At 49.6% G+C, this 20,873-nt stretch overlaps 2 protein-coding genes across 6 annotated transcripts in view; one reads left to right on the top strand and one right to left on the bottom strand.

The window, feature by feature from the left end:
* PKIG (protein kinase (cAMP-dependent, catalytic) inhibitor gamma) overlaps positions 1-15,257 on the top strand; it is an 86,467-nt gene extending 71,210 nt beyond the window's left edge. For all 5 annotated transcript variants that reach the window (XM_011997633.1, XM_011997632.1, XM_011997635.1 and 2 more), the window contains 2 exons: positions 10,594-10,767; positions 14,505-15,257. In XM_011997633.1, the coding sequence (XP_011853023.1) occupies positions 10,617-10,767; positions 14,505-14,584 (231 nt within the window). In that variant the 5' untranslated portion in view covers positions 10,594-10,616 and the 3' untranslated portion in view covers positions 14,585-15,257. The remainder of the gene's footprint in view (positions 1-10,593; positions 10,768-14,504) is intronic.
* A 484-nt stretch (positions 15,258-15,741) lies between these two features.
* The window catches only part of ADA (adenosine deaminase), a 31,847-nt gene continuing 26,715 nt past the window's right edge, over positions 15,742-20,873 (bottom strand). The window contains exons 6-12 of the mRNA XM_011997630.1: positions 20,438-20,565; positions 19,208-19,279; positions 19,030-19,131; positions 18,790-18,854; positions 17,239-17,368; positions 16,513-16,615; positions 15,742-16,065 (exon numbers count right to left, since the gene is read on the bottom strand). Of these exons, the coding sequence (XP_011853020.1) occupies positions 16,052-16,065; positions 16,513-16,615; positions 17,239-17,368; positions 18,790-18,854; positions 19,030-19,131; positions 19,208-19,279; positions 20,438-20,565 (614 nt within the window). The 3' untranslated portion in view covers positions 15,742-16,051. The remainder of the gene's footprint in view (positions 16,066-16,512; positions 16,616-17,238; positions 17,369-18,789; positions 18,855-19,029; positions 19,132-19,207; positions 19,280-20,437; positions 20,566-20,873) is intronic.

Raw genomic sequence — 20,873 nt, 5'->3', positions numbered from 1 at the left:
CCTCACAGCTGGTCAACAGCAAAGCTGGGCTGGACGAGCACCCTAGATGCCCTCTGCCCTGCCACCCATTCCTCTCAGAGATTTGTAATGTCATCAGGGACTCCCAAGGGGGCTGTGTGATGTGGGGAAAAGAGCTCTGGACCAGGAGTTAAGACCGCTAGATCAAGAACCCTAGGCAAGTCCCTTGCCCTTTCTGAGCCTCCGTTTCTGCAGCTGTTGATGAGAGGCTTGTCTAGATGAGCTCTGGGATGTCTTTCGGTTAGATTCTACAACAACTTTTCATTAATTGAAAAGGTATTTGCCCTGTGATGGTCCTGAATGAATCAAAGCTGTCTCCCTGCTGGAGATAGGTCATGGACTGTTGGAAGTGAAGACTCAGAAATCAGGAGAGAAGACTGTAGACCCATCTGTTAGGGCATATTAGCAATCATATATTGAGAACATCCTTCCATGCCAGTATACATAAATGGATCTAAATGCTTCTTTTTAATCATTGAAGGTTCCTGAGCTGAGCATGAGGATGAGCCAGCTGATGTTGGGGAATGTCCCTCTTGAAGTAGAGGACAGAGGGCTTGAGGATGAATTGGGGGTGGGGGATGAGGAATAAGTGAGAAGACTGGGGACAGAAAAACCAGTTGGGGAAGGTTGTAATCAAGTGGATAGAGATGATGAAGCCTAACTGAGGCCATGATTACTGCGTGGAGAAAATGGGAGGATGGACCTGAAGAGAGAAAATAATTGAACCTGGATAATTGAGCTTTAAGGTGCGGGATGCCTTCTTAAAGAGAGGAAGAAGTCAGGCATGTGTTACGGGTAATAGGTTTTTGACTTGCATAATTGATTGTGGAGGTGGCTCCTGACTAAGAGAATGAATGAGAGAGAGTCCTGGAGGAGGGAGAGCATAATTTTGTTGATATCCTCCGGGAGGATTCATCTAGATGTCTGCAGCTCAGCAGTGAGAGGATCGACATTGAAATGAATGGAAGATAATGTCATGAGAGAGAATGAGATGTGTGGAACAATTAGAGAAACATTAGAAGACAGTAAAGGATGGAACTAAGGGGGTATACAAGTAGTCAAAGTGCTGGACTAGGAGACTGTATAAGAGCATTCTAAGAAGTTGAAGGCAGTTGCTTTACTGCCTGAGCCTCAGTTTCCTCATTTCTAAGATGAGGATTAGAATAGTGACTACTCATTGTGTTTAGGGTTACATGAGAGAATGTGTGGAAGGCACTTACCTTGCACATCAGAAGTAGAACTCGTGCAATAATTCATCATTCATTCTGCAAGTAAGAGTCAAGCACCAGCATATGCCAGGCGCTGGGCCAGCCCTTTGGAGTACACAGAGGAGCAAAAGGGAAATCTGAGTGCCTGACCTCGTGGGAGAGGAACTGTGAAAGAAAGAAGACTCAGTATCATAAAAATGTGATTTCTGTCTACATTCAGGTACCAGATATTACTGTATGTATTTAGTGCAGTCCTGATAAATACAAGAGAAATTGGGGGACAAGTTAAATGACTATTTAGTTCATTAGAAAACATAGACCAGCAAAAACAGCCAGAGAAAAAAAATCTAAAGTCAAAAAAGATTTGAGCTATCTATGAGAAGGAAACCATTCTACAGTTATTTTTTTAATTTAAAGCTAATGTAATAGAAAACATGATACTAGTACATGAGTAGACACATCAGCTGGAGAGATTAAAAGATTCAGAAACAGACCCCAATAGACAGTTTTGTATGTAACAATGGTAGCTTTTCACATCAATGAGGAAATGATGGATTACTCCACAAATGATTTGAGATAGGTAGAAAAAATTAAGGTGGCTCTCTAACTCATACCTTATTACAGATACATTCTAGATCAATCAAAGATTTAAATATGAAAAGGGAAGCCATAAAAGTACTAGAGGCCAGGTGTGGTGGCTCACACCTGTAATCCCAGTAGTTTGGGAGGCTCAGGCAGGAATATCAGTTGAGCCCAGGAGTTCAGAACCAGCCTGGGCAACATAGTGAGACCCCATCTCTTAAAAGAAAAACAAAAAAAAGGAATTGGCTGGGCACTTTAGCATGCACCTGTAGTCCCGTCCCAGCTACTCAGGAAGCTAAGCTAGGAGGATCCCTTGAGCCCAGGAGTTCAAGGTTGCTGTGAGCTAAGCTGGCACCACTGCATTCCAGCCTGGGTGACTCCAGACCCTGTCTCAAAAAACAAAGTACCAAAAATAAACAAGGGATTTCTTTACTAATCTTAGAGTGGGGAAGACATTTCTAATTATGTTCCAAAGCCCAGAAACCATAAAATAAAGATCAATTTTACTAATGAATATAAAAAATATGTGTGTGGGGAGAAGTGCCGAAAATAAAGTCGAAGTACAAATGACAAGTAAAAAATACTAGTAGCTCCTAATTAGACAAAAGACTAATTGCCTTAATATATTAAGAACTCCTACAAATCGATAAGAAAAAGACCTAAAATCCATTAGAAATGGGCAAAAGGATTTGAAGAAACAGTAAACAGAAAAGGAGATGCATATGGGAAGATGCTCAGGTTCACTCCTAGGAGCAGTAGGAACTAAAACAATCAGGCACTGGTTTTAAAACCACTTTTTAGATTAGCATTAAGAAGACTGTGGTGAAGCAAAGTGCTCATCTGATATACCTACTGGGAATTGCTATGGTTTGAATGTGTTCCCTCCAAAATACCAATGTGATAGTATTAAGAGGTAGGGCCTTTAAGAGGTGATGAGGTCATGTGGTCTCCTTCCTTGTGAATGGGATTAGGCACCTTTTATAAAAGGGCTTGAGGCCAGGCACGGTGGCTCATGCTTGTAATCCTGGCACTTTGGGAGGCTGAGGCCGCCGGATCACCCGAAGTCAGGAGTTCAAGACCAGCCTGGCCGACATGATGAAACATCTCTCCTGAAAATACAAAAATTAGCTGGGTGTGGTGGTGCACACCTGTAATCCCAGCTACTTGGGAGGCTGAGGCAGGAGAATCCCTTGAATCCAGGAGGAGGAGGTTGTAGTGACCATGTCACTGCATTCTAGCATGGGCATCAGAACGTGACTCCATCGAATAAATAAATAACAAATAAATGGGCTTGAGGGAGTGAGTTTGCCCCTTTTTGCCTTTCTGCCAGTTGCCCTGTGAGAACACAGTGTTTAAGGTGCCCTCTTGGAAGCAGAGAGCAGGCCTCACCACAGGCTGGCGCCTTGATCTTGGACTTCCCAGCCTCCAGAACTGTGTGAAATAAATTTCTGTTTAGAAATTACTGAGACTTGGCCGGGCGCGGTGGCTCATGCCTGTAATCCCAGCACTTTGGGAGGCCAAGGCGGGCGGATCACGAGATCAGGAGATCGAGACCATCCTGGCTAACACAGTGAAACCCTGTCTCTACTAAAAATACAAAAATTAGCCGGGCGTGGTGGCGGGCGCCTGTAGTCCCAGCTACTCGGGAGGCTGAGGCAGGAGAATGGCGTGAACCCAGGAGGCAGAGCTTGCAGTGAGCAGAGATCGCGCCACTGCACTCCAGCCTGGGCAACAGAGCGAGACTCCGTCTCAAAAAAAAAAAAAAAAGAAAAAAAAAGAAAGTACTGAGGCTCAGATATTTTGTTGTAGCAGCACAAAACGGACTGAGCGATAGGAACTAACTTCTGTGGGGAGAATTTGGCAGTACCTATTATAATAAAAAAGTCACAGATCCTTTGAGGTGGCAATTCCACTTTTATGGAAACAACCCTCAGGTCCATCAATAGGGAGGTAATTAAATCAGTCTACAACAGTGAGACAACAGAGCATCATGCGGACAATAAAAGGAACAATTTAGTTATTACTTTGGGTTTGTTTTCAGTGTGTTGATGTAATCAGTGCTGCAGTGGCTTCAGAGTGATCTACAGTTGTTTCCAAGGCGTGTGTGTGTGTGTGTGTGTGTGTGTGTGTGTATGTATGTGTATATATATATAATTTTTTTTAATAGAGTCTCACTGTGTCACCCAGGCTGGAGTGCAGTGGCACAGTCGCAGCTCACTGCAGCCTCTGCCTCCTGGGTTCAAGCAATTCTCCTGCCTCAGCCTCCTGAGTAGCTGGGACTACAGGTGTGCACCACCACACCCAGCTCATTTCTGTATTTTTAGTAGAGATGGGGTTTCACCATGTTGGCCAGGCTGGTCTTGAACTCCTGACCTCAAGCGATCCACTCACCTCGGCCTCCCAAAGTCAAGACACATTTTTAAATGAAAAAAAATGCAAGATGGAAAATAAAATTTTGTTTTAAATAAAGGAAAAAAGAAGGGAAGGAGAAAAAGAGGGAACATGTATATTGCATAGATTTTGTCTGGAAGGACACCAAAACGTGCTTGCCTTGGGGAGGGTGTCTGGATCAGATGGGAGGGAGATTAAGGTCTTATCTCTGTCCTTTTGGACCTTTTGAGTTTTAGACCACATTTACACATAATCTAAAATTAAGTAATTTTAAGACTAAGTGAATGTGTTCACTATAAAAAAGGAAATATAATGGATTTTAAAATCACTTACAAAAATATTAATGTATGTAATTATATCACTGATATTCTTTTTCATTTAGCTATATGTGAACATTTTGCCATGTCTTTAAAAAATATTCACAAACATCATTTTAATGCCTGAATGGTATTTCATTTAGATATAAATTAGCTAAGTATGTATATATTAATAATTCTCCATTGTCCATTTAGGACATTTGACACATCCATTTAGGAACTCATTTTGGTGTTTTTAGTTTCCTGCTATTATAAATAATACTGTGGGCCGGGCACAGTGGCTCAGTCCTGTAATCCCAACATTTTGGAAGTCCGAGGCAGGAGGATAACTTGAGCCCAGGAGTTTGAGACCACGAGTTTGAGACCACCTTGGTTAACATAATGAGATTCCCATCTCTGAAAAAAAATGAGCCAGGCGTGGTATAGTCCCAGCTACTCAGGAGGCTGAGGCAACAGGATCGCTTGAGCCTAGGAAGTTGAGGCTGCAGTGAGCCATGATTGTACCACTGCACTCCAGTCTGCATGACACAGCGAGACCCTGCCTCAAAAAAAAAAAATAATAATACTATGATGAACATTTGTGTACATTTATCTTCATGTAGCTCTTGGATTATTTTCTTAGAATAGATTATTTTAAACTGATTTAGTAGCTCAAAGATATGTAAAAAGTTGAGGTTTCTGGATACACGCTGTCAAGTCACTGCCCAAGGAGGTCTTGGAAGTTTACACTCTAACAGGGTTTGAGAATGACCCTTTTCTGACATGATTTCCAACTCTGAGGATGCTTTATTTCCCCATTTGCTGTTGTCTTTAAAGATGAGAGGGTGAGTGACGAATATAAATGTGGGAGAAAAATTAAATTATGTGTTTGTGCTTTGGATTGGAGAGCTCTCCAGAGCCATCTTTGGAGTTGCTGCTCCCTGAGGGTATACGGTAGCCAGAGCATGTTGGCCTAGTTGATGTTTTCTAGGATTGGTCTTTGAGTGTGGCATTTGCTGTCTCCATGTCCTGAGGCCCAGTGTCCTGCACTGGGCAGCTTGTAACATCAGATGGCATTGTGAGATCAAAGCCCCAGGAGACGTTCCAGCACAAAGCTGGCCTTTCAGATGGAGCCTGTAACTCCATCCCATGGTGTCAGGTCCTAGCACGAGAACACCTGCACAGCACTTCACGGTGCACGGAGGCCCTTCTCAACAGTCCAAGAAGGAACTGCTGCTCCTCCCCACAAAGGAGGGGGACAGCGGGGGAGAAGAGGGATAGGTACAAACTCCCTCTCCTTCAGAGAGTGAAATCCAGCGAGTGTGCATGGAGCGCCTGCTCTTTACCAGGTGCTGGATGAGAATCAGGAAATGGAGCCGCCAGAGCCTGTTGGCTCAGCTGCCAGGATTAGGTTTCAGCTGGGCATGGGAAAAATCCAGACCAAATTCCTGTTCCCGTGGAGCTGACATTCTCCCTGAGGAAGGGCTCAGGACTCGGAGGCTCCGGGAGCCAATGTGGCCTGCTCGGGGTTTGTCCCTTTCCAGAGCAGCAGGTTTCAGGTGGGAATGAGGCCCTTCTGAGCTGTGGCTTATACCGGCCTCACTCACCTCAAGAGGGCAGCTGTGGCCACTGCGTGCGTGATGTGTGTGAAAACACAGGCACCTGGGCCATGGTACCTTTCGTTATTGTAGGAATTTTCGGCATCATTTTTATCCTCTGTTGTTACTGTTATCATAAGCCATTTCCCTGTCCTTAAGCACTGAGCGGTTTCCCCCGAGGGAGAGGGCAGGAGTGAACCTTCGTGACCTGCAGAAGGAGCCACCTCTGGAACTTCCGGGAATTCTGTTAGCCAAGGAGGAGCCAGAACGTGACTAGGGCAGCGCGCAAGGCTGCTAGGAAGATAGGCAGGGCGCGCCATCTGCTGCAGCCGGGGGGAATTGCCGTGGACAGTGTCCTGGCCCTCCTCTCTTTTACACAGGGGAAATGAAGGCCCGAAGAAAGGCAGGATCTTGCCCAGGGTTAGGTGGCAAAGCTTGGGTTTAAGGTCACGCGTCTCATTCTTTGCTTTTTCTACCATAGGACAACACCCACCTCCCTGTCTCACCTGTCTGATCTTTGAGGGCCCCTAATTGATTCTTTAGCTAAGTGTTTCTTCTGAGCTAGGTGTTGTGGGGGATGTGGGCCCAGCCCTCCATAGTGATCCTCTCTCTCTTTCTCTCTCTCTCTCACACACACACACACACACACACACACACACACACACACACACACACACACACACACGCACTCGCACCCCTGCAGCACTTACTGGCTCAGTCCCACCCTGGGTGCCTTCTGGGCACTTCTGCCAGTGTCAGCTACCTTCGAAAAGCATTGCACAATAATTTGGGTTTATGAAAACTTCAACCATTGAAAAAATATAGACTTAGAAAACAAAAGTTCCCCTTACTCACAACCACAGTTGACAGGGTTGATACATGTTTTTTCAGATGTTTTTTTCATATGTCTGCTATCTTTCCCCACAGGAACTGGGTTTTATTTTACGTGTTGTTTTGCAACCTCTGTTTTTCAGTTGCCAGTTTATCTCAGATGTTGTCCTATGTCAGTACAGGCCCATCTGGCACATTTCTTACTTTATTATTATTATTATTATTTTACTGACATGTCATTGTATATATTTGTGGGGTACAACTTGATGTTTTGATACATATATGTTGTATAATAATCAAATCAGGGCAGTTAGCATATCCACCATCTCATGCATTTATTTATTTCTGATGAGAATATTCAAAAGTCTCTCTAGTTATTTTGTAATATAGAATGCCTTTTTTTTTTTTTTGAGACGGAGTCTCGCTCTGTCTTGCCCAGGGTGGAGTGCAGTGGTGTGATCTCAGCTCACGGCAATCTCTGCCTCATGGGTTCAAGCGATTCTCCTGTCTCAGCCTCCAGAGTAACGGGGACTACAGGCGTGTGCCACCACATCCGGCTAATTTTGTATTTTTAGTAGAGGTGAGGTTTCACCATGTTGGCCAGGCTAGTCTCAAACTCCTGACCTCAGGTAATCTACCTGCCTCAGCCTACCAAAGTGCTGGGATTATAGGCATGAGCCACGACACCCGGCGTAGAATGCCTTATTGTTAACCATCACCTTACTGTGCATCAGAATAGGAACTTACTGCTCCTATCTAAGTGTAACTATGTACCCGTTGACCAGCTTTCCATCCTTTCCTCTCCTTTCCCCTCCCTAGTCTCTGGTTAATCATTGTTCTATTCTCTCCTATGATATCAACTTTTTTTTTTTTTTTGATAGTTCTGCTCTGTCGTCCAGGCTAGAGTGCAGTGGCGCGATCTCGGCTCACTGCAAGTTCTGCCTCCCGGGTTCGCCATTCTCCTGCCTCAGCCTCCGAAGTCACTGGGACTACAGGCGCCTGCCACCACGCCCAGTTAATTTTTTTTTTTTTTTTTTTTTGTATTTTTAGTAGAGAGGGGGTTTCACTGTGTTAGCCCAGGATGGTCTCGATATCCTGACCTCGTGATCCACCTGCCTCGGCCTCCCAGAGTGCTGGGATTACAGGCGTGAGCCACCGCGCCCAGCCAATATCAACTTTTGTTTTTTTAGATTCCACGTATGCGTAAAATCATGCAGTATTTGTCTCTCTGTGTCTGGCTTATTTCACTTCACATTATGTCCTCCAGGTTTATCCATGTTGTCCCAAATAACAAGATTTCATTTTTTTTAATGGCTGAATAGTATTCCTTTGTGTATATATACATTTTCTGTATCCATTCAATCATGTTGGACGTTTGGGTTGATTCCATATCTTGGCTGTTATAAATAGTGCTGCAGTAAACATAGGAGGTCAGATGTCTTCTTGATATACTAATGTCAGTTCTTTGGATGTATACCTAGTAGTGGGATTGTTCGGTCATATGGTACTGTTTTTAATTTTCTCAGGAACCCTCCATACCGTTTTCCATAGTGGCTGTATGGCACATTTCTTTTTAATAAATACTTCATAATTCATGCAATGCCTAACCTCCTGGTGGACATTTGGGTGGTTTCCTGTAGGCTGCTATTACTGACCAGGTGCAGTAAACATCCTCACACTATAGAAAACATTGGGCATTTGCCTGAGTGGGTCTAGAACTAGGGTTTGCTAGGTGGGCCCATCCCACTGGACTATGAACTCCTAAAGTCAGGCCAGTGCTTAGACCACCCCTCCCACTTACTAATACAGGTCTGCGAGGTAGCCAGAGTCCATGCAATGACTGCTATCTAATTGCCTTCAGAAAACCATAGGTGCTCAATGAGAGATACTAGTATCCCCTTCGCAAATTAACCTTTTGTTAATATAGTAGCAGTACTTCTTGTTGCCAAGAGTACATAAATGGACAATCTTGTGTGCTACCGGTGGGAATATAAATAAAAACAATGCTGACTTTATAAGTCTTTCTGCCAATTTTTTGTCATTATAAATACCACTATGCCATTTGGGAAGGCAACTGGGAAATGTGTCAAAAATCTAAAAATTATTTCACCCTTCCCTTTAGCCCAGCAATTCTGCTTCTAGAGATATACTCTCAGTATATCTCTAGAATATCTCTAGTATATCTCTAGTATAATTAGGGATGGGCACAGAGACTTTCATAAAGGCCCAGTGCTGTGTGTGGCAGTAGAAAACTGGGAAGTACCTCTGTGTTCATTTCTGGAGGCCTCATCCTAGAGTCAATCATTGCCCATGCAAGTATGCTGGCACAAAATTCATGTGGAGGGAGCCTTAGTGACATGTTCTCAAGCGTCCCAAAGAGTAGACTACATAACAACATAAGGTATGGTCCCAAATCATTTCTAAATGTATGTGGCTCTTCTTTATATATGTGGCGCTCTTCTCTTCTCTCTCTAGACTGTGTCACCAAGCACCAGGGCTGTGAACTGCTATCGGTGTAGTAAGAACTACTAATTTCATATCTTTCCTCTCCACTCCACCTCTCTTCTGAGCTCCAGCTTCCTGGTTCCATGTACTTACACCACCTCTCCCCTTAGAGGGCTCACAGGCATCTCAGAGTTACCAGATACGCCAAATAGGACTTCATGCCCCCAAATATTCCTCCTTTGTTCTTCCACATGTCAGCAAACCATACTTCTGTCCACCTACTTATTCACACCAGAAACCCAAATTACCTCTCAGTCCAACACTACTTCTTGGTTTGATTTCCAAGTTACATCTAGAATCCTTCCCACTGCCACCCTCCTCCACCCACCATCTCGGCACCTGAACTTGGCAGGAGCCTCCTAACTTGCCCCTTCCCGGCACTGCTCTGCCCAGACACCAGAGTCATCTTTGAAAATGCATGACTGCTCCTTCATGACCTGGCCTAAAGCTCTTCAGGAACCAAGTTCCAGATGTGGTCTGGCTCCTGCCTACCTCAGCAGTGTCCTCAGTGTCATTGTCCCTCTTCCGCCATACTCCTGCCTACTGGCTCTTTCTGTCCTTCCAAGCCCCGATGCCTCCCCCTCCCTCAGAGCCTTCACACGTGCTGTTCCCCTCTCTGTAATGCTCTTCCCCTCACTCTTCATCTACATGACACCTCGTCATCCTCGGTTCTCAGGTAAAATGTCACTTGGTGACCCCCAGCCTTGATCAGGTCCTAGTGATCACTCCAGCATCCTGCATTCTCCCTTGAAGCCCTGAGCACCAAGGCTATGACTTAGGCATGAGGTGACTTTATGCCACCTGTGGTAGATGGTAAGCTCTGTGAGGCCAGGGACCATGGCCAATTTGTTCATGGCGGTATCTGCAGTATATAACCAGTGCCTGGCATGTCGTATTGATAAATATGTGTACATGTTTGTCAATAAGTTTATTTAAAGAAAATTCTGAGCCCATGTTCTTTAAAATGTTGATGGTGGTTGTCTGGGTATGGAATTATGGGTGACTTGTTTTGTTCTTTGTACTTTCCTGTGCTTTTTGCTTTGTTTTCAATAAGAGGCAATAACTGTCATTTTGACAGAAGCCACAGTGCTGGGGAGCTGGAGCTGTCCTCTCTGCAGAATGCATCTGGACTTACCTCTGCCCCCTTGCCTCCTGTCCCCACAGGCCTGAGGAGCGATGCGACAGGCATGATGGAGGTCGAGTCCTCCTACTCAGACTTCATCTCCTGTGACCGGACAGGCCGTCGGAATGCAGTCCCTGACATCCAGGGAGACTCGGAGGCTGTGAGCGTGAGGAAGCTGGCTGGAGACATGGGCGAGCTGGCACTCGAGGGGGCAGGTTAGAGCCAGCAGGTCCTCAGCACTCCTGCATGTCAGAAGCTCTCTGCCAGGCCCCGGGCTGGCCTCCAAGTCCTAGACTGCCCACACTTTCTTAGAGAAGAAACCACATTTAAATCAGCCCTGCCCCATGGGCAGTGGCAGAGTCCAGCAGTCTCTAGGTTGGAAGATGTTCGAATCTCAGGCCCCAAGGACTCTTCTGGCCGGGCATCCAGGGCTCTTCCTGTCCTCCTGCCCCCTAATCCACCCATAAGTCTTGTCAGTTCTCTTCCAAGATACATCCCAGGTCCCTCCACTTCTCGCTATCGCCACAGTCATACCTGGCTTTGGCCACTCACAGCTCTCACCTGGCTGACTATAGCAGCCGGCTTCCCTGGGATCCCTACACCCATCTCCGCCCTTCCTGTTCAGCGCTATGCAGCAGCCGGCAGACCTCGTTTAAACCATTCTGTCCATTATGCTTCTGCCAAAAAAAAATCCCCCAGTGGCTTCACTGAGTGAAGCTAAGCTTGTCACATTGCTCTGGGGCAGTCCTGCTGTAGGCCAGACCCTACCCGAGTCTCACTCGATGCCACTCCTCTCCCTGCCACCCTCCAGCCACATCTACCTTTGGTCTGTTTCTAGTCAAGCCTCTCCAAGGGGCCTTCTCTGACTGCTAGATCACCCTTCCCCAATCACATGACCCTCATCACTCTCTGACAAGGTCTCATGGGTCTAAATGTGAGCGCCAGGAGGGCAGAGGCCTTGCGTTCTGTTTGGCACACAGCAGGTGCTTGGGAACCACAGACCGAATGACAAAAGGAAACAGCATCCACCCACCCAAGTACTGGCTGGAACACCCCCACCCCCTCCATCCCCCCAGAGAACCCCTTGGCTCAAGTCCATGGTCAGCCTGGGAATTTCCTTGGGAAGCTTCCCTGACCCCTGCACGGCTGAGGCCTTTCCCTTCTGCTCTCACAGCGCCACAGAGGCCGTGTGTGCTTCTCACAGCACAGCCGTCAGGCTGCATCTGTCTCCCCGTGGGCTGTCCTTGGAGAGCCACAGCCCTGCCCCTCCCTGGGTAGCCCTAGTCTTCTTGCCCCTCACTGGCCAGAAGTGAATTAAAAGTACAGAACAGAGAAGACTTTGTGGGGGCATGGACCCAGCCCTCTCGTGTTATAGATGGACAAACTGAGGCCCAGAGAAGTTGGGGGGCTTGCTCCGGGCCATCCAGGGAGTTAACATAGAATCTGGCCGCCTTTAGAGAGAGCCCCCGGCACCCTGTCGATGGAACCCCACCCCACAAGCCTTCCCTGTCCCATGATCTGTTCATCCTCCTCTGTCACGTGGCCCAGGCAGAGCTTCCACGGGCTCACCCTGCTCCTCTCCAGCCTCAACTCTCATCCCCTCGCCAGCTGTAGTAAAGTACTTTGATTGCTCAGAAGCCCCTGTGGGCCTTCACACGCTGCACCTCTGTTTGCTTCTCCCCTTGCCTGGCTGGGTTCTCTTCATTCTTAGAGACCCAGGCATCTGCTCAGCTGAGAAGCCTTCCCTGACTGCAGTGCCCCTCCCAGACGGGGGAGGCACCTCTTCTCCCTGCTGCCTCCACGAGCCCACTGAGCATAATGGTCCTGCTCTAGACTGAGCTTCTCCTGACAGGCTGTGCGTCTTGTGCCCTCGGTGCCTGGTGGCGTTTGGCACATGATGGAGGTGCCAAATCAATGGCTGTTCATTGACCAACTGAATGACCAGCATGTCCAGCTGCCACACTGGGCACTCTGCCCTGGGCTTTCTCAAGGCCTCTGTATCCTCACCCTCAGCTCTGGTGAGCTCTGTTCTGTCTCTCTCTCCCTCAGCAGTTGTAGCTGCTGGCCCATGTTCCCAGGCCCTCCTAACACCTGTTTTCCCTGACTCAGATTCCCTAAAGTGTGGGTCCTCTGGCTACATGATATTCACCTGCCAGGGTGACTGACATTTTAAAAAGGGACCTGAGGAAAGAACAGTGCTCACTGAAAGAAACGAAACACTCATGGTGGTGTCCAGGCAAGAGTGACTGGCCAAGGAACCTTCCAGGAAGCCCACAGTGAGCAGTTCTGTTTCCACAGGCAGGGCTGTGGGCCAGGCCCCGTCCAGCAGACTCCCCAAGGCAGCGGGGGGGTATGGAGTTCCAGGCACCGCCCCGCTGGGAATAAGAGCAGGCTTTCTAGGCAGCTTGCTCGGGATAGGGTCCCAAGCTACCACCCACTTCCTAGCTTGCTGCAGGGGCACATGAGGCAGTGCTGATGTCAGGCCTCTATAAACCTTCAGGAATGCTGCTTATTGGAAGAGGTTAAATTTGGTAGAAGGGGTACTAGCCTTGGTGGCAGGCAGGGCTCTCCACCCTTGATCCAGGCAAATCAGCTCACCTCACTGGGCCTCGGTTTTCTCGTGCATATCATGACCCTAGTTACACCTCCATGTTACTGTGTGCATTGCACAGGAAAGTGCCCGTCCATCTGCAAACCCTGGAGCTTGCTATAGGGTGGTGGTTCTCCTGGTTCTGTGAAGGGCTTAGCCTGAAGGATAAAAAGGTGTGGTCTGGTTGGGCTGGATTTGAACTCAGGCCCTCAGTGAGCTTGTAGGGCACATAGTGACATTGCACAGTGTCACTGGGGTTTAAGAACGTACCACCTATTGAGCTCTACCCACATGCCAGGCCCCATGTGAGGCACCTTATGAAAAAAGACACCTGTTTATCATGCAGCCTGAGGAGGAAGGCATGGAGACTGGGGCCTGGGCGTGAGTTTGGCACCCCCCTCACCCTGCACTGCTGGTCCAGTTGGTGGCTGGGGCTGCCTGTCCCACCTTGCACAGGGGGGCTCAAGGGAAGCTGAAAGGGAGGAGACCTGGCTTGTATCCTGACTCCCTGGGTGAGGTGCTCCATCTCTGTGAGCCTGCTGCTGCCCTTCACCCCACCGAGATGTCTGGCAGGATGGAGTTGAGGAGGAGGCACCACACACACCCCATGCTGCAGTTGGCGCCCACAGGCCCTGATGCAGGCCGCACCCTGGCACTGCCTGAGCTGGCCTGGTGCAGTGCTTTTTACTGTCTTAGAAGAACATTGGCCGGGCATGGTGGCTCACACCTATAATCCCAGCACTTTGGGAGGCCGAGGCAGGCGGATCCCCTGAGGTCAGGAGTTTGAGACCAGCCTGGCCAACATGGTGAAACCCTGTCTCTACTAAAAATACAAAAATTAGCCGGACATGGTGGTGGGCGCCTGTAATCCCAGCTACTTGGGAGGCTGAGGCAGGAAAACTGTTTGAACCTGGGAGGCGGGGGTTGCAGTGAGCCGAGATTGTGCCATTGCACTCCAGCCTGGGCGACAGAACAAGACTCCATCCCCCCGCCAAAAAAAAAAAATACAGCTGCCGTTTGCTGAGCACCTGTGACACACTGGGGACTTAACATCTGGCCTCTCCCTCTGGGGAACCTGCACAAATAAAACGACCTTCAAGAGCCCTTCACTTGATGCTTTAAGCACCCATCCATAGTGGCCCTTAATTGACTCTTAATTATACTAACACCATGTGCATTTCCATGTAAAAAGATATTACAGAGCAGGCTGAAGTCCCATTGGCCACCACCACCTCAGTCCAGTTTGTCTTGCTCCCCAGGGCATACCCACTGCTATCAGTTTGGCTGGGCTCTTTCACACCTCCTTCTGTGCTTTGCTTTGTGTATATGTGCCCAAGAAAAACCTCTTTCTCTCCTCTCCAGAAGGACAGGTGGAGGGAAGCGCCCCAGACAAGGAAGCTGGCAACCAGCCCCAGAGCAGCGATGGGACCACCTCATCTTGAGTCTGACCTTGTCCAAGAAGGCTGGACGAGAGACCTTCTGTCCCCTCCCAGAGGGGGAACCCTGGCACTGGCCCAGCAGCCTCTTCTCTGAGCCCCATGTCCCAGATAAACCAGGCCAGACTGAGAAGGCTCCCCAGAGGCCTCTGTGGCCTCCACTCCGGGAAAGCCCTCTGCCCACACCCACAGGCTCCACATTCCCACCACCTTCTCACCGTGCCCAGGTACACTTTCAAGACACTGTAACCACAAGATGTTATTTATTGAGCTGGCGCCGGCACTTGGGCGGGGCCCTGCCCTACAGTGAGCAGCCCACGCAGGAACGCTCCTCTTGCGAGCAGCCCGAGCAGGATCCCTGTCCCAACACCAACACCTCCTCTCCAGCCCAATCTTCCGGGTCAAGACCTGCGTGTCCCTTTTTTAGAAAACACTTTTAAACTTTTTAAAAATTTTAAACGTTTTTTCAGCAGAGACGGAGAGAGCTGACAATCAATTCACATTTTTTAAGCCATTTTAGCTAAACTCTCATTGTGCACTCTGAGGTTCCCTCATGGAGCTCCACAGATCCATTTTTAGGGAAGGGATTTTGGCTCAAAATGATCTGACCACCTCTACCCTTTCCACCAGGATAAGTGACACCTAGGACCCAGGAAATAAATGCTGATGATTTGTGTGACTGGCTTAAGATTATTTCTCCTTAACGCAGCAAAAACGGGTTGGGCCTTATTTTCCCCAAGTCCACAATTAGCCAGACTTGCCCCAGGCTCCCAGAGCATATGGTTCTGAGAAGATGCTGGCATTCCGCAGAGGCCAGCACCCTCCAAGGCCAGTGTCTGATGAGCCGTCTTCCATCTCATCCGCTCTCACTCCAGCCACCAGCTTCAGGAACCCAAAAGGAAGGTTTACTCCTTAAAACCTAGAATTAGGAGGGGGCTGAGAGTTCAGGGAATGTTTGAGCAGACAACCAGAGAAGCCTTATTTCTTCTGGAAGGAGGACAGTCTCTGGACCCCTCTTGGCCCATAGCATTGGGATCTCTGGCCTAGCATTCACAGCCGCCCCTGGACTCAGGCCCTGCTGCTGAGCAGGCTGACCCGGCTCCCTCCATGCTCACCCTGACCATATCGGCCCGCCCAAGACCACCCAATTACATGCCACCTGCTGCATGCCACCAGCCATAGGCTTCTTTATTGAGCACCACATTTTCAGTACAAGTTGCCACAGAAGGAGGGTTTCAGATTCAACCATGCCCATGTGCAAGGGCGCTGGTCCCTGACCAGGACACATAATCAGAGAAGTGATACGGCCATGCCGAGGTATACGTGTGTGCAGAAATGGACACAGGCTTCAGAAGCATCAGTAACTGACGATTGAGATCATGGTCTTCTTGGAAGGAATAAATGTAAAAATGTTGCTCAGCGCCACAGAATTGGGGTGACTCCACAGGGCAAAGGCTTGGAGGGGTGGTGTCCTCAGAGGTGCTGCCCTGCTCGTTGGTTCAGAGAAGCAGAAAGATCAGGCAACTTGTAGTACCCAGGATGTTGTAAAAATCATAGAACACCAGAACCAGAAAGGAACTCCTTCCTATGATGTCAAGAAGATGCCTTGCCAAGACCACATAGAAAGGAGCAGAACAGGCCTGGGCCTCACTCCCTGCCCTTGGCTTTGGGCAGCCATGGAGATGTCCCAAACTGCCCAGACCTTTGGGACTGGACTTCAGAAAGTCTCCCCTTAGAACAGCCTCTCAAGAAGTTATGTAGAAAACAAGCCAACCTAATGAGACGCTGCTCCCAGCCAGGGCCCAGGAACCAGGGAGTCATCACACATTCTTGGTGCTGCCCAAGAATGGAAGGGCATCTTGCTAGAAGTCCCGCAGAAAGCCAGGCTGGAGCCAGGACGGGGCAACCGCCCAGAAACCGAGACAGGAACCTACCTGCAGAGGCCGAAGGTGGCATCCCATAGGCTTTATAGAGCAGGTCGAGAAGCTCCCTCTTCTCATCTTCCGGGAGGAAACTAGATTTGGCCGCATTGATGTTCTGGAAAGGCCAGAATGGCAGACGACATGGAACCAGGGAACAAAGAAGGCAGCTCTTAGCAATGTAGTGATAGTCCATCCTTTTCACTGAACATGGGCAGATACACTTAGAGGGGGAGGGATTTGTCCACTGTTTGTCCACTGTCACACGGCAGCAAGTGCCAGAGCAGAGACCATGAGCTTGTGTTCTTAATGTGTCATTACATGATAAAGGGCTGTGAGAAGGAAGTTGGAGAAAACTTTGAGAGACAGGGTAGCATGTAGGGGGCCAGAGACACCCCGCAGACACCTGCAGGAACGGACTTACTCAGCTTGGGATTTAAGAACAACCTGAAGAGAGCGCACGAGACTTCATAGCTGCACACACCTTTCTGGGGAGAGGGCTGATAGCTTTCACTGCATTCTTTAAAGGCACTCAACCCAAGCAAAGGATCAAAAACCTGGTCCTAGGTCAGGTCGTCAACACAAAGAGCCTTCTCTGTGGAAAGTGTCTAGGTTGGGCTTGTGTTGGACTGTTGAGGCAAACTCGCTCCCTCTCTCCAAAGGTTCGAGGCCCCAGACCGGACCTGTAGATATCATACTCCCAAACCCGAGTCAAGGCCAGTATGGCTCACACCCACTCACCAGCCTCTTAAACTCCTCTTCAGTAAAGCCCATGTCCCGTTTGGTCATCTGGTAATCAGTGTCCAGGGTGGACTTGAAGATGAGCGGGTCATCTGTGTTGAGTGAGTAGTTAGCCTGGTCATTTTTGAGCCTGCAGGGGGAGGAGGAGAGAACGAGCCTCCTTTTACTCGTACGTAAATAGAACACATTGACATTCACCCGCTTTTGATCCTCAAAGCAGCCTCAAACAGATCTGAAAGATCTGATCCTTGTGCAGAGGGGGAAATAAATTCAGAATTGAGGTGACTTGCTCAAGTCTAGGTAACCAGAAACTCCAGACTCCAACCCATCCTGCAGACCAGAGCTGGGCAAAGGCAGCAGAGAGGCCAGACATGAGAACCAGGCAGAGTGGCAGCCGGTGGGGGGCGGGGGGTGGAAGCCAAGAAAGCAACATCCCCCTCCAGCTGCCACCCTCTCTAGCCTTCCCCTCTGCACCCTACCCTGCTTGTTCCTCAGTCCCACTGGGAGCTGGCTATTCCAACATACCATGAAAGCTGTTCTTAGCACGATCCCTGACCACCATCTTGTTGTATCTAATGGATCTTTCCTAGCTCCGACCATAATTGACTTGTATAGCAGAATTTCACACTGTTGGCTGTTTGTTCAAACCTTTTCCCTGGATTTCTCTGACACCACACTTTTGACTTTCCTCCTACTTGTCTCTTTTGCTGGTCCCTTAAATACCGTTGTCCCACTGGGTTCTATCCTAGGCCCTCTTGCTCCACCACCTCCTGGGGCCACTGCTTCTCCTTCAGCCACCATATCTGTGCAGATGACTCCTGGATCACGTATACCCACGTGCCTCCAAGAACCACCACAGGTGCCACATGTCCCTAAGGCAAGCCTCAAGACTCCCTTGTCATCAGAACATCAGAGCCCTAGCCCCTCCTCTTCTCATATGCCTGGCAGATGGATAAGTGCTGGCCTGACCATGGTCACCCTGAGTTCTTGCTGTCCTTGTCCTGGGGAAGGCAGCTTTTTCCTAAGGCCTGATATTGCTCCAAGGGCTTGGCAACAGGACGGAAGAAGGATCTTGGCCCTGGTTAGACTCCAGGATGGGAGCCAGGTAGGGTGGAACAGACCCTCCAGTGGAAAGCTTCAAGCTGGCTCTCAGGGGACTGCCCAGGGGTCCCAAGGGCCAGGTGCCAGGAACAGAGAACATGCTGGCCAGAGGGACTCCTGCTTCCTACGCGATGCCCAGGAGGCAGAGTTGGGAGGATTGGAAGGTATGGAAGCTTCCCTCAGAGTATCGGAGCATTCTGCTCCAGCTGAATGAGCTGTAGGGCCCCAGCTCTGCTGGTTAGCAGCTGGGTAGTCCCAGCCAAGCCACAGCACATCTGGGCCTCGGATTCCTCATTTGTCAGATGAGGACAGCAATGCCTACTTCCCAGGGCGTCAAAGAGATTTCATATCTAAGAGATCCGGCGTGGGCTGATGCCCAGTCCCTGCAGTTTCTTCCCTCTTTGGCCTTCCTGGAACAAAATTGAACAGGCCCAGGGGAACAGAGCTCACCGAACGACTGCATGCTCCGTGTCCGGCTTCCAGGCACCAGTGAGGTAGCTGGACCAGGGGCAGATCTGGAAGAGCAGGTGTGTGGCTGGCAGGGATGGCCCCAGGCCATGCTGATCCCTCCCCCGTGTCTGGGCCTGGGGCCACCCCTCGAGTTCCTGGGACCTGCCCTGCTTTCTGCCTCTCTATACAGGAAGTGGGGACAGCCGGGGATGGTTCCTCCCAACTCCCTGGCCCGCTCACCTCGAAGTGCATGTTTTCCTGCCGCAGCCTGTCATAAAGGGCCTGGTCTTCCAGGGTGTGGTAGCCGTGTCCCAGCCGCTCTGTCTTGAGTATATCCACAGCCTGTAGAGAAGCACAATGGAGCCAAGTACGGGAGGAGGCAGGAAGGAGGGACCCCATGGCCAGCCCAGGCCCTCACCTCTTTTACTACTTCGGCCGAGCCCACCTCCCCAGCGTGGACAGTACGGTGAATGCCGCTCTTCACAGCCTCCTAGAAGGGGGAGAGCCAGGTCATGGGCGCCCTAGGGAGAGGGCCCCGGCAGGCCCTGCCTTGACCACGCTGTGGAGCTTGAACCATCCCAGTCAGGCCACCTGCTTCAACAGCATGGGGAAACCTGGTCTTTTACCCCCCAAGTCCTTATCTAAGTGGTGGCTGTCACTCATTAGCCAGTTACCATGTATCAGGTAGTATATGAAGTGACTTGTTTACTTTATCTAATTTCACAACGATTATCCCACCCATTTTACAATGAGGGACTGAAGCTCAGGAGAGTCGAGTCATGTGACTAAGGTCAGACAGGAAGTGTGGAACCAAGCTCTGAGCCCGGGCAGTGGGACTCCAGAGCCCTGACTCTTCCCCACCATGCTGCCCCTCCGCAGGAAGCCCATTCATCATCAGGCTGGAAGCGACTTTTGAGATGTTGGCTCCAACTCAGTCACCCCAATAGAAGAAACAGAGGCCCAGAGAAGACACAGTCTTGCCCAGGTTCACACAGCAAATCACAGTCAGAAGCAGGCTCAACATAGGACTCCCAACACCAAATGGAGGCTTTTCTTTCTCCCTTCCTTCCTTCCTCCCTCCCTCCCTCCCTCCCTTCCTTCCTTCCTGCCTTCCTTTCTTCCTCCTTCCCTCCCTCCCTCCCTCCCTCCCTCCCTTCCTTCCTTTCTCTCTCTCTCTTTCTTTCTTTCTTCTCTTTTTTTTTTTTTTGAGACAGGGTCTCCCTCTCACCCAGGCTGGGGTACAATGGCGTGACCCCAGCTCACTGCTGCTTCGACTTCCTGTACTCAAGCAATTCTCCCAGCCCAGCCTCCCAAGTAGCTGGGACTACAGGCATGCACCACCATGCCTGATGCCTGACTCATTTTTTGTATTTGCAGAGATGGGGTCTCACTATGTTGCCCAGGCTGGTCTCAAACTCCTGGGCTCAAGCAGTCCTCCTGCCTCAGCCTCCCAAAGTGCTGGGATTACAGGCATGAACCACCACACCTGGCCCAGGGGGATTCCAGTTCCAAGCCTTAAGACTCAACAAAGACACACTTCAGAACTCAGGAGACCCCATGCTCCCTGGTTCTTGTGATTTCTCCCAACTATGGGTGGGAGACAAGCTCACCCAGGGCCAGCCTCTCCATTCCTTCCCATAAGACCCACCTGGTAGGCCTCGACATGTCCAGGAAAGAGGCTGCTTCCTGGGATGGTCTCATCTCCAGCCAGGTCAATGGCCACCACGGTCTGCTGCTGGTACTTCTTACACAGCTCCACCACCTCGAGGGACCAGTCTGTGGGTGAGATGCCCACCCAGGCTCTGTCACCAGCACCATGGAGAGACCTCCCAGCCTGCCTGCTGTCCCATCCAAACCCCCGCCATGGGAGACCAGCAGAAAACAGGGCTCAGTGTCTTCAAATCCTAACTGCCATGTCCTAACCACATGGCCTGCGGAAAACTGCTCGGCTTAGGGCCTCAGTTTCTGCCCTTTGCAGAAAGAACACTGCCGCTGTTGCACAGGGGTGGCCAGGCTTTGCCGAGGCCATGTGTGTAAAGCACCAAGGACAGGGCCTGAGCTCAGTAAATGACACGGACCATTCT

Source organism: Mandrillus leucophaeus, unplaced genomic scaffold (genome assembly GCF_000951045.1).
Source record: "Mandrillus leucophaeus isolate KB7577 unplaced genomic scaffold, Mleu.le_1.0 Scaffold544, whole genome shotgun sequence".
Classification (NCBI taxonomy): Eukaryota; Metazoa; Chordata; class Mammalia; order Primates; family Cercopithecidae; genus Mandrillus; species Mandrillus leucophaeus.
The sequence above is the reverse complement of the archived record's forward strand: the minus strand, read 5'-3'. Positions and strand labels throughout refer to the sequence as shown.